Source organism: Ipomoea nil, unplaced genomic scaffold (genome assembly GCF_001879475.1).
Source record: "Ipomoea nil cultivar Tokyo-kokei standard unplaced genomic scaffold, Asagao_1.1 scaffold3069, whole genome shotgun sequence".
In the NCBI taxonomy this organism is placed as follows: Eukaryota; Viridiplantae; Streptophyta; class Magnoliopsida; order Solanales; family Convolvulaceae; genus Ipomoea; species Ipomoea nil.
The window spans coordinates 5,605,251-5,618,554 of record NW_017619497.1 but is presented as its reverse complement, the minus strand read 5'-3'; the positions used below and the strand labels follow the sequence as shown (position 1 = coordinate 5,618,554).

Below are 13,304 nucleotides of genomic sequence, written 5' to 3'. Positions count from 1 at the left end.
GCGCTGCGGCTGTTGTTGATTTTTAACTAATACGGAGTATAATTTTTAAACTAATTAATTGATAAAAATAAGATTTCATCCAACTTAAATTAGTCTACGTTTTTATTTAAAAATCAGTAGAATTCATTTTATAATCGCACGTTTGTTTTCCATTAATCCAGCACTAATTTTATAAACTAAGTTATTTTTATGTATAATGGTTATTTATTATAATAATTTCTATCCATATGAGCAAATTTCATGTTTAGTCCCCGTTAATGTAACATTGTGACATAGTCCGATATATTCTTTTAATTTTGTTACATTACTTGATTTACATTCTTTTAAGTTGTATAGCAAATTATTATGTGGACCGTGTGGACTACGGTTCAAAACGACATCGTTTTGATATTTTTTTTAAAAAAAAATCCTTACTCTATTCGCATGTTACAATAATGAACATTGTACTTTGTTTGTTAGAATAATATACTTTTTATGTGTTTAATGAAATTTCTAGGGTAGGATAATGTATTTTATGGGTTAAAATATTATACTTTATGTGTTAGAATAATGTTTTTTATGAGTTAGAATAATGTATAATGCACTTTATGCGTTAGAATAATGAAATTTATGGGATAAGATAATGTATTTTATGAGTTAGAATAATGTACTTTATATGTTAAAATAATGTAGTTTGAGTTAAAATAATGTACTTTGTGTTTTTCTACCGTGGTTCACACAATTTTGTGGACCACGGTCCACGTAATAATGATTGAAGTTGTATAAAGATGGAATTAAGCCTAGAAAGAAAGCCCCCAGCAATTATACTGTGGACCATGGTCCAAAACGACAGATACTATAGTGTATCTAAACTAACACTGTCTCACATATTATTTTTATTATATTATCAAATGAAACTGTAGTATATACAAAATGAAACTGAATAACAATTTCTCATATTTGAGTGTATATTATCTAGTGAAATTGTAATTATATCAAAATGATATTGTAGTTGCGTTGAAATGAAACTGCAGTGCATATTTGATGCCTGGACCATAGAGTATAATTGGGTATCAATAGTTTGAAAGGATATATGCGGTAGCTTGATCGAATTGGCCATTGGGTATGAAAGTGAAAATAATTAAGAAGAGGAATCCATTATATTGACCAAGTTGGTGTGATACAATTTAATGCTTGATGGTATGAGTCTTGGAGTGGGGACCCGTTTGGAGCTTGGAAGTGACTGCTTAGTACAAAATTATATTCGGACTTCATGGTCGGGTCGATTTCATGGGTCCGGATAAGGAAACCACCACTACTATATACTTCAATTCTTCCTCTCTACTATACCCATTTCACATTATCCCTCATGTCGTTTCTCATCATTTCCAATATCAGAATAGTTGATGACTAAAAGTGAAATTTATTCATTTAAATATCAAATAACTTAAAAATTAAAAAATAAATCAATCCTTATTATTTACCACAAGCATATAAGCCAATATAATTCATATTGATCATTTTTACGTTAAGTTAAAATTTTTAAATAACAATACTTGAAATTTTAACTCATCATTTTAATAAAATAAAATAAAATAAAAAATAATATGTATTATACAAACAAGGGTTCTTTGACTAATGTGATTTATTTGTAAAAGTCTTCTGTTTAACTTTTAGCTCGATTTAATCTCCTAATTACTAAAATCTGACCTAAATGAATCATTTGTTACATTTTATGTTAACTCTCCATCAAAGAAAAAATGAACCCAGAAGAGATGAGAGATCAGAGTATAAACCTGCGGCTTTAGGGAGAGATTGTCAGCCGCCTTCGCCATCGGTGAGGCATTGGTCTTCTTCTTAGGAAGACCTAGAAAATAGGAAGTTGAGAAAGAAGTCGAAAGGATAAGTATATCCTTCCCCCTTCTTTTGCTGGCTTTGACGGAGAGTTAACAACAAATGTAACCGAGGACTCATAAAGGTAAGATTTTAGGAGATTAAATCGAACAAAAAATTAAACAAAAGACTTTTATAAGTAAATCACAATAGTCAAGGGATCCCAACATATATAATCTCTATAATATATTCATTTACAATTTCTTTTGTTAAATAAGATTCGTAGAAATTAAATTGTTTTAACTAGTCAAATATGTTGATTGATTGAATTAGTCAAGTCAAATAGCATTAGTAATCGTCTGCACTGGGCAAATTGACTTATTGACCCATAGCATACTTTAGCCATAGTCCAATGTTATGATTATGACTATATTACTAATTAAATTAGGGTGTGTTTGGTTCATGGGTTTACATATTAGGAATGAAAATTAAAATTATAATTAGTGTTTGGTTAACAATTTTTTAAAACACAACTATGAGAATTATTACCCCTTCAATTAAAAATATCATTTCCTAATTAAAAATGGGTATCATTCTATTTTATTGGTAATCTAATTGTTAAGTACGGATTAGTACTTTTAGAGTTTTGTTTTAATTTTTTTTTATTCATATTGATGCTTTGGATGTTATTATATTAGGATCAATTGTCTTATTTTTTTGTTTTTGTACTTTTAAAACCTTTATTCCCATCATACGTGGTCATACACAACCAAACATCAATATTGATAATCATTCAAATTCCAACATACTGTCAAACATGCAAAATACTTTCACCAAAACTCATTACCATTACCAAATATTTGATTCTCATTTCGAATCTGATTCTCACGTGCGAACCAAACACACCCTAAATAACTAGGAACATTTTCATTTTCTCAAAATAATTGATCCTTTATTAAATGCACTATAACCCCTATAAACTAGATTAGAGTTGCCAATTACAATTCAATCGTTATGCTGTGCATCCGTATGCACCATGCATGGTGCATACGGATGCCAAAACGACGTCGTTTTATTAAAAAACGCGCGTCTCCCCTTTAAAAAAAATTCAGGTTCAATTCCCAGCAACAACATTATATTGTTCATTCATTCTGGAATTTTAGTTCATAGATTATGGAATTATAGTTCATTGATTATGGAATTATAGTTCATCGATTATGGAATTGTAGTTCATCGATTCTGAAATTTTAGTTTATAGATTATGGAACTTTAGTTCATTCATTCTGGAATTTTTAGTTCATAGATTAGATTATGGAATTATAGTTCATCGATTATGGAATTATAGTCCATCGATTATGGAATTTTAGTTCATATGTTGTTGCTGAGAATCGAACCTGATTTTTTTTTTTTTAAAGGGAGACGTGCGTTTTATTAAAACGACGTCGTTTTTGCATTCGTATGCACCATGCATGATGCATACGGATACACAGCATAATTTGCCATTACAATTAACAAACCTTGGAAGGTTAGAGATGTAAAGGACTGGGAACTAATTTACTTAACATATATACAATACAATACAATTATATTCTCTCAAGTCCAAAGGTTAGTGAATTGTAATGTAATATTACATTCTCAAAGTTTTGTTGGGCTTTATTTTGGGGCCTAGAATGGGTTGTCACTTGTCAGGACGACCATTTGATTAAAGGCCCGTATTATTAAATTAAGCCCATTACTAGTAAAAAAAGCCCAATATTGTTCACTATGACGTCTGTCTCTTTCTCTCGGCAAATTATGCCCACAATAAATTGTGGACACGGGCCTAAAACGACGTCATTTTTCATAAAAAATGTGTCATTTAGTTAAAATAAATAAGTTCGCGCGCGTTTTGCCGTTAACGGCGTTTTTTTTTTTTTTTTTTTTTTTTTTTTATTATGAATGTACAGTTATGCCGTTATGAATGTACAGTTATGTAATTATGAAATTATGAACACAGAGTTCTAACATTATGAACTTACAATTATGAACATATAGTCATATAGTGATAAAATTATGACCATGGAGCTTTAAAATTGTGAATATAGAGCTTTGAAGATTATGAATGTACAGTTATGGAGTTATGAATGTACAGTTATAGAGTTATGAATCTACAGTTATAGAGTTATGAATCTACAGTTATGGAGTTATGAATCTACAGTTATGAGATTATGAATCTACAGTTATGAAATTATGAATGTACAGTTATTGATCGAATTATGAACATGGAGTTATGAATGTACAGTTATAGAGTTATGAATCTACAGTTATGGAGTTATGAATCTACAGTTATGAGATTATGAATCTACAGTTATGAAATTATGAATGTACAGTTATTGATCGAATTATGAACAAAGAGCTCTGACATTATGAACATATAATGATAAAATTATGAATATAGAGCTCTAAAATTGTGAACATAGAGCTTCGAAAATTATGAATGTACAATTATGGAGTTATGAATGTACAGTTATTGAGTTATGACTGTACAGTTATTAACATATAGTAATAAAATTATGAACATATACTCCTATAACGAAGCGGTCTGAAATTTAAAAAGAAAAAAGGAGATAATAGTGCCTAACGGCACTGTTACCCGTGTCCAGCATGCATGCTGGACACGGGTCCAACGCATAACGATTGCTTTCTCTCACACAACTGAGATTGAGAAGAGGAAAGTTATGGAGGAATGGGAGAAAGAATCAATCAAAACGGCGTCGGAAGAGATATCCACAGAGGTCAAAACCCTAATCGATTCCCATGATTTGGATTCTCTCAAGCAGTTGCAGCTTCTCATGTACTTTTTCAGTTTTTTCAACCCCCATTTCTTTTATGCGTTTGGAATTTATTTATTTTTTGTTAATTCTTCTTCCTCGGATTTGTCTAAAGGCTGATCCTTTTTTGTCTTTTGGGATGAATTTCTGGGAACTGTTTGTTCACTATGATCCTAAAGTCAAGTTTTGATGAATTAAGGTTCCACTCATCGGTATACACTGCATTAATGCCAAAAAGGTTGAATCTCCAACAGAGTATCTGGCCCCGTCGATGGTGAGATTTGATCTCTGATAATTTTTTCTAAACTTTACCTCTATGACTAATTGAGTTGCTCATGCGCGTTAGGTGGAATCATACGTGGCAGGTGACTTGAAGGTAACATGCTATTATATGTCAAATATGTTAATTGCACTATTTTAACAAGTTAATTTATGGTTTAATTGAAGACTTTTTTAGTTCGGTGGCTAATTACACTTTGAGATATAAGTGGAGAGTCTATTTGACTTTTATCTAAAAAAAAAAAGATTAAAAATGGACTAACGTACTTATAAATTTAAGACAAAAAATTGAATAAACTCTTATAAAAAAAATATATGGCAAATCTCATTATTTTATACAAAAATGTTATCTAATAATAACACTAAACCATGTAAACATTGAACTCGATCAATAAGAGTCACAATCATAACTTGGACTAAACTATGATGTGGAGTGTGGGTCAACAAATTAATTTGTCCGTTGTTGAAGATCATTAATGTTATTAGACTTAGTCAATCAATCGACATATTTGACTAGTTCTAACAGCTTGATTATATTTTAGAAATCTTATTTAACAAAAGAAAATTTACATAACTAATACTCTGTACTAATCAATTGAAATGTGGCGGTGATTGTCATGTAAGTATAAACAAAATAAATTTAATTTGCATATTCTCTAGTAGCTATATATAACTGTTGTCATAGTGGTATCCTAATAATTGGTAACTAGTAAACAAATTAAATATAAGAAAATAAAGTTATGTATTTGCTACTAACTCACTATTACAAAAAAACATAGCTACTACAACGGTTTTTTACACATACACGACAATTTTTGAAGTGTTGTGTAATTAAGCGACTGACGTGGTAAATAAATACTTAACTGTAGTGTATGTTACCTATATACGGCGGTTAAAAAATCGCCGTATAATTATAAGCATACACGCCGTATAAACGATTTTTAAAAACAACATACTTTATAAGGCGGTTCCAAATAATAACAGCAGTATATAATAAATTTATGCATTACATATATACTTTATAAGGTGATTTTGAATAATAACCGCCGTCTAAAGTGTACTTTACACGGCGGTTCTGAATAATAACCGCCGTATATATCAAATTTATGCAGTACATATATACTTTAGCGTAGTACGTGGTACGTTAAATGTTAAGGAGCAAATTTTCATTTGCACCGAACCCGCCCAATTAAGGAGTAAAATGTTAAGCGCTTAATTCTTACCGCTTATATTATAGATTTTAACGTAGTACGTGGTAAGTGATTAATTCTTATACTGCTTATAATTTATAACTTTTCTTTGCAAACAAACGAATTGAAAACTGAAACTAAGAAATATTGGTTTCGGAATATTGAATGTGATTTCAATTACGACTTTAAATAATTGAATTTTCACTGTTTTCTTTTTAATGTTAGAGTAATTTAAATTTGATGCACAGACAGAAGAGTTCAATATCTCGCCACTGCTTGTAAATAAAATACTCCGTAGCTAGCAAGCTTAGAAGTACCACTCTAGCTCACTAGTAAAGTAAAACAATAATTTTAAAGTTGAATCTGCTTACAAACTGTTTTATTAAACTATTGGAATGAATTTCCCCCGCTACTTTGATTTGTCAACATCAAAGAAAAATCAAAGAAAGAGAAACATGCCAACTTTTGGTGTTATTGTTAGCATATATATATTTGCATATACATCCTTAAGTACCACCAGAATTATATTCGGTCTTGTAATAATTCTAGTTATTAATATAATTTGTATGGAGAATCCTTGTGTGTTTTGTTTGTGGATATTATTGTTAACCTCCGTGCTGCTAATTCAGGTGCAGGGGTGCGATGAAGAAGAAAGAAGAGCACTTTTGAGACTAAGAGATGCCTTTAACGGAACCACTGCCCTTTCTTCTTGGGGTAATGGAAAAGAAACGGATTGCTGCATGTGGGAAAGAGTCAACTGTGACCAATCCAATCACCATGTCACACAACTCTCCCTTGGGGATATTAGGCTATGGAGTTTTGATGGTTTTTTCGTAAATGCTTCGCTATTTCTTCCCTTCCGGGAACTACAGAATCTGAGCTTAGATGGTAACACCATACGAGGATTCCATGAGGTACTAAACTTAAGCAAGTTGCAGGTTTTGGATTTAAGTTTCAATTGGTTTGATGAAATTCCAAGTTTAGGTTTATTGCGCTCACTTAGGATCCTTAATATGGAAGAAAACAACATCAATACTTGGTCTCACTTTGAAGGTGCATCAAATATTTTAATTATTGATTCAATTTGTTTTGATGGTCTAACTTTCTAATTTAGCATTTTGATGCATATATAACACAATAATCCGCCTGTTTTTGTAGAGCTAACAACTTTGAAACATCTGGAGTTGCTGAATCTTGGTTATAATTATCTGAGCGGAAAAATTCCTGGTTCACTTGGGTCATTGACATCTTTAAAGTTTTTGTCGTTCACAGACAATCATCTAGTAAATGGGTCATTGATAGACGGAGGTATTTCATTAATCTGTGTTGTGAATTTCAATTCCTTTCTCATTGAATACGTCTAATCATGATTTGCGGGCCTATCCATTTCATTCTCAAGTTCTAGACTATTATATTATATTATATCTTAATTATAATAAAGTCATATGGTCATGTGAAAATTAAATGTTGATATTAATTAACAACATTTAATTTTCACAAGACCATATGGTATATATATATATATATATATATATATATATATATATATATATATATATATATATATATATATGAATATGAATTGCAACTATGTTGATATTAGGTTATGTATTTTTTAATAAATAATATTATTATAATGTTGTCTAATATTCATTCCGTGCATCGCATGGGGCCATGGGTAGCATACTAGGAGTAGACATACTCAAGATCAAATATGTATACCGCTAGCTGCGATTAATAATAGTAACTTTTTGTATCATACTATTTTTAATTATTAAATTAAATATTGTAAATACAATATCATAATTATTTTGTCATATACATAATAAAAATGTAATTTTAAACAATTAAATTGTGGTTCATGTTTTCTTCTTCTGTACTTCAAATACCATTATTAAAAACATCTTTTACCTATTCTAACATTACAAACAAATCTTTAATATTTAGTCCGTGTATCGCACGGACTAATACTAGTATATAAATAAAACAGGAATATTTTTTTTTCTTGACTTGTAATTCGATCTGCAGGGTTTTGCAAGTTGAGGAACCTTCGGGAGTTGGATTTGTTTCAGAATAGTTTTGATGGAAGAATACCTTCATGTCTTGGAAATTTGACATCTCTTCGTGCCCTTGTTCTTGAATCAAATTACTTGACTGGAACACTTCCTTCTACTGTTTTTTCTACTCTGAATTCACTCGAATATCTCTCCCTTTCTTTCAACTACTTTGAAGGTTATTTCTCGTTCAACTCATTCAAGAACAATTCCAAACTTGAGGTCTTTGAACTTGACAACCTTCATAGTAACTTGACAGTAGACACAGAAAATCCACCTTGGATGCCTCAACCTCAAATCAAAATATTTCGATTATCAAACTGTAAACTCAATGAACCTGCAGGAGGGAATCTACCAAGTTTCTTGTCAAAGCAACGTGAGTTGAGAATTCTTAACCTTAGCCATACAGGGGTGAGAGAAATATTTCCTTCTTGGTTGCTCATCAATAACTCAAATATGGAATTTCTCAACCTTGCGGGCAATTTCCTAACAGGGCCTTTTACATACAACAACCATCAAACGAAGAATGAATATCTCAGTTGGTTAGATGTTTCTATGAATCAAATCCAGGGGGTACTTCCATATTCTATTGGTTTTTTTTTCCAACTCTGTCCTATTTGAACATGTCTACAAATGCAATACAAGGTGGTATTCCTCCCTCTATGGGGGAATTGAAACAACTAAGATTGTTAGATTTGTCAAACAACAATTTGACAGGAGAATTGCCAGGAGATTTTGTCCAAGGATGTACTGATTTGCAAATTTTGAAGATAGCAAATAACAATTTGCATGGTCAAGTTCTTCCTACACATTCAAACTTAAGTAGCCTTGAGTATTTACATTTGGCAAACAACCGTTTTTCGGGTGAGCTCTCTCGTGGCCTACTAAATAGCATGTTTTTGGGATTTTTAGATTTGAGCAACAACTCAATCACAGGCAAGATTCCTGACTGGATTGGATACCTTTCAAACCTCGAGTCAATAGTTTTATCTGATAATTTTCTACAAGGTCCTATACCAATGAGCTTTTGCAAAGTGAAGGAATTGGGCTTTATAGACTTGTCTAGAAATAGACTTACTGAGTCTATACCTACTTGTTTGAATGTCTCATCACTGAGATACTTGCATTTACATGATAATAAATTTACTGGATTTGTGCCAAAAGTTTTGTCTCAAGCTTCCTCACTTGTGACACTAGACATGAGGGACAATAACTTATTTGGCAGACTTCCTAGTTGGATAAATTCACTCTCAAATTTAAGGTTTCTTCTCCTTGGTGGAAATCAACTTGAAGGTTCTATCCCTTCCCAACTCTGTGACCTTAAAAATGTCAGCATGCTTGATCTTTCCTCAAATAATCTTTCATCATTTCTGCCTTCTTGCCTGCACAACGTACTATTTGGGAGCAAAAGAACCTTTGATGCCACTCTACTTGAGCCTAATGGATACGGATGGGTTTTGTATCTTTCTTTACTTACATACTCATATGAAAGCCGGCTTCAAATAAGTCCATACTTGCACTACGATTATGAATCATCGGATGAGGAGGAAGAAGTGAAATTTGTAACAAAAAGCAGGTCTGAATCATACAAAGGAAATATACTGAAGTACATGTCTGGAATGGATCTTTCCTTCAACAATTTTACTGGTTCAATTCCTTATGAGATCGGCTACCTGAGTGATATTCACACTTTGAACTTATCAAACAATCACTTCGCAGGCTCTATCCCAACTACATTCTCCAACTTAAAGCAGGTAGAATGTTTAGACCTGTCTCACAATAAATTGAATGGCCAAATACCTCAAGACTTGATAGAGTTGAACTTTCTGGCAATATTTTCTGTGGCATTCAACAATTTATCAGGGAGAATACCAGACAAGAAACAGTTCTTAACGTTCAACAACAGCAGTTATGAAGGTAACCCTTTACTTTGTGGACACCTGTTGGAGAAAAGCTGCAGCAACTCTAGCACAGAACTATCTTCAGAGCCAATTATACAGAATAATGATGATCCATTCAAAGAGACATTTTTGTGGAGTTTTATAGCATCATATATTGTAGCATTTATAGCTTCTATTATTGTTTTCTTATGTTGTACTGATTATTCAGAACGGCTGCTTATGTATGTTCGAGCAAAATTTGTAATAATTTTCTCTTTTTAATTTGTGTGTAAGTTAATAATAAACTTCTTACTCAGTCATCTAAATCTCAATGTACTTTTATATAAAAATACACAACTTTTGGCACAGATCCAATAAATTCATTGTCATGCAAATTACAAGTATCTCAGTAACGAAACATTCAAACAAGCAGGTACAGTTGTAAGTCTATTTCTAGACAAGTACGTGGAAAAATATATATTGTGTTATCTTCGTAGGCGTTATTGCGGCCCTAGGACACAATTCAGTGGTCGAAAGTTTGAGTGTGGGTGTAGTGCCCAGCAATTACCTGCTTTGGATTGAAGAGCTCAACTATATGAAAATGTTTTTAAAATAAAAATAAGTATAGAAAAAAAAAAAAAAAAAAAAAAAAAAAAAACACCACTACAATCGATTAATAAGGGTGAACTTCCTTATTCTAAACAAAAATAAAATAAGAAGAGAATAATGACAACTCTTTTTTGTTGGGCTTTACTTTTGGGCCTATAATGGGTTGTCACTTGTCAGGGCGACCATTTGATTAAAGGCCGGTATTATTAAATTAAGCCCATTACTAGTAAAAAGCCCAATATCGTTTGTGTATGACGTCTGTCTCCCTCCTCCATCCCTCTCTCTCACACAACTGAGATTGAGAAGAGGAAAGTGATGGAGGAATGGGAGAAAGAATCAATCAAAACGGCGTCGGAAGAGATATCCACAGAGGTCAAAACCCTAATCGATTCCCATGATTTGGATTCTCTCAAGCAGTTGCAGCTTCTCATGTACTTTTTCAGTTTTTAACCCCCATTTCTTTCAGCGTTTGGAATTTATTTATTTTTGTTAATTCTTCTTCCTCGGATTTGTCTAAAGGCTGATCCTTTTTTGTTTTTTTGGGATGAATTTCTGGGAACTTTTTGTTCACTATGATCCTAATGTCAAGTTTTGATGAATTAAGGTTCCACTCATCGGTATACACTGCATTCATTAATGCTAGATATAGGAATGATGGAAACAACTCCCTCCAGTAAACAAAATTCAAAGCTTACTAGTAAAGAATTGTTATTTTGACTAGCTACAGTGTATTGGGTATGAGGTGGAAGGATCATGATCATGAGTCCTTTTGTGGATAAACTTGGCAAAATGTGTTTGGACATTTTCCCCCCACTACTGTTTCTCAATTTTTTAATAGCATTTTAACTTTAAATCTGGCCAATGTCTGGTAAATGATATGTTTTCTGTTCTTGTTTGTTTTTTTCCATGATACTTTTAATTTTTGAAACTATGACTTTGGAACTGCAGATTGGGCCGGTTGCAGGACAGCAATGCAGTTCTTTCCCACTTTAATGATTATTCAGAGCATTGTTTTGGTGAGGTCTCTGCTGATTTCTCGAGAAATACACGCCTCTTGAAAACTATGAAGTCGGATCTTGATTACGTATTTCTGAAGTTGAGGTATGTTTTTTTGCATCTAAGACAGTGTAATAGTGAACCGGTTAAAATGGGTTGTGTACACCATATAGGTGCAAGGTATACCTCACGTAGAGTAACCCATTTAGATGCATATGGCAGGTAGTTGCAAGTTGCGAACTGGATTTCAGCATCTGATCATTTTCATTTATTTAAGAATTTTTCAGTTTTAATGAGACGTTTTCTTTCATTTGTTTTTCCTCCTGCTTGCAGACTGTACTGCTAAGAAATTTTGCATGTTTGTTTAGCTGTAGCTATAGTATATTATCCATTATAGACTACGGAGTAATAATCATAGTTTCTTCTAACTGATGATTGAGTTTGCTTATTGCCTCCAAGAGGATCTTTGTATGGTTTGAAATATAACCAGATAGAATATCTAAATGGATTTTGCTTGCTCCAAACTTTTTCTTGAAAATGTGATGTTATAACATTGATGCTCAAACGATTAGGACCTTTGATATGCAATGGGATTTTAAAACCTTTTAATTACTGTGCATCTTTTATCATAGACTTTAAAGTTGGAGTTGCATGTTGAAGATAATATTTGAGTGTTAATTTTTTTGGGGAATGTCATTATGAAAATCATTTTTACGTGCTTCTCTCCTGTAATATTTAGGAGCATGAAGGCCAAGATCTTGGCTACTTATCCTGATGCGTTTCCAGATGATTCAACAGCTCAAGCACTTGACAGCAGACCAGACCTTGAATTGCCACAATAATTTTGGTTTTGTGAGTTAACGAGCTGCCAGGGCTTTTCTTTTCTTTGCATTTGGGAATGGTCCAATGCTCTAAATTTCTCATAAAATTCTTGGTAGACCCTTCTTGTTCATTGTGGTTGGTCTTGTAAATCATGGTACTCTGTTCGAGTTGTGAATTAATGCAATTATTGTTGTGTATTTCCCACCATTTTTTATTGTGTACTTGAAATTTGATTTTGATTTTTATTTTTTTAAAAAAAATCTATAGAGCATTGTGTAGCGCCTGGACAACATTCGTGCGAGATTCCGAGGTTTGCTACGCTACGCCACTCTAGTAGAACTTTCTAGCACTTGTACATAGCATCTCATAGTTTGTAGAAAAGTCTAGAGGCATGTACACAACACTAGAGGATGTAGAGATACTTAGAATATTCTAGAACCCTATAGAATCTTTTTGGTTGTTCTAGAGAACATATCTTAGCCATAAGATCAAATAGATCTCCACCATCCATTGAGGAGGTGGAATGAGTATAAATACCCCTCAAGGGACTCATTTGTAATCCATCCAACAAAGTTAAGTGTTAGCTTTGAGATATACCATTTAACGAGTCCATGCAGGAACCATGTTTGAAAGACCACATGTCCACGTGGCATTCTCTATCAATTACTATCGAGACTAGCCCAGTTTGAACTAATCACACTTCTTTTATATATAACTACGAACTTAGACTCGACACTCAATCATACCTTTTCCTGATGGTGCACCATTACACAAAAATTTTCATAATTAGGTTGTAAGGCATAGTTAGATGTTCATAATAATCCTCTCATGATGCACAAATTAACTAATACC

The 13,304-nt window shown here is 32.4% G+C and overlaps 2 protein-coding genes across 2 annotated transcripts; both read left to right on the top strand.

The window, feature by feature from the left end:
- Positions 1–6,594: 6,594 nt before the first annotated feature.
- LOC109165313 (leucine-rich repeat receptor-like serine/threonine-protein kinase BAM3) lies at positions 6,595–10,351 on the top strand. The gene is made up of 3 exons (XM_019314019.1): positions 6,595–7,144; positions 7,250–7,399; positions 8,120–10,351. Exons 1-3 carry the CDS (start codon positions 6,658–6,660, stop codon positions 8,764–8,766), a joined length of 1,284 nt encoding a protein of 427 aa, XP_019169564.1. The 5' UTR covers positions 6,595–6,657; the 3' UTR covers positions 8,767–10,351.
- Positions 10,352–10,897: 546 nt separating this feature from the next.
- Positions 10,898–12,659, top strand: LOC109164670 (kxDL motif-containing protein 1). Its single transcript, XM_019313199.1, has 3 exons — positions 10,898–11,065; positions 11,583–11,735; positions 12,370–12,659. The coding sequence occupies exons 1-3, from the start codon at positions 10,950–10,952 to the stop codon at positions 12,470–12,472; spliced, it is 372 nt and encodes a 123-aa protein (XP_019168744.1). The 5' UTR covers positions 10,898–10,949; the 3' UTR covers positions 12,473–12,659.
- The last annotated feature ends 645 nt before the right edge of the window (positions 12,660–13,304 follow it).

Excerpts from the sequence above, each read along its gene's own strand:
- LOC109164670 (XM_019313199.1), top strand. The coding sequence starts at position 10,950 with ATGGAGGAATGGGAGAAAGAATCAATCAAAACGGCGTCGGAAGAGATA. Across the intron at positions 11,066-11,582 it reads AAGCAGTTGCAGCTTCTCAT|ATTGGGCCGGTTGCAGGACA; the intron begins GTACTTTTTCAG and ends TTGGAACTGCAG. Across the intron at positions 11,736-12,369 it reads TACGTATTTCTGAAGTTGAG|GAGCATGAAGGCCAAGATCT; the intron begins GTATGTTTTTTT and ends TGTAATATTTAG.
- LOC109165313 (XM_019314019.1), top strand. The coding sequence starts at position 6,658 with ATGGAGAATCCTTGTGTGTTTTGTTTGTGGATATTATTGTTAACCTCC. Across the intron at positions 7,145-7,249 it reads TACTTGGTCTCACTTTGAAG|AGCTAACAACTTTGAAACAT; the intron begins GTGCATCAAATA and ends CTGTTTTTGTAG. Across the intron at positions 7,400-8,119 it reads TGGGTCATTGATAGACGGAG|GGTTTTGCAAGTTGAGGAAC; the intron begins GTATTTCATTAA and ends TTCGATCTGCAG.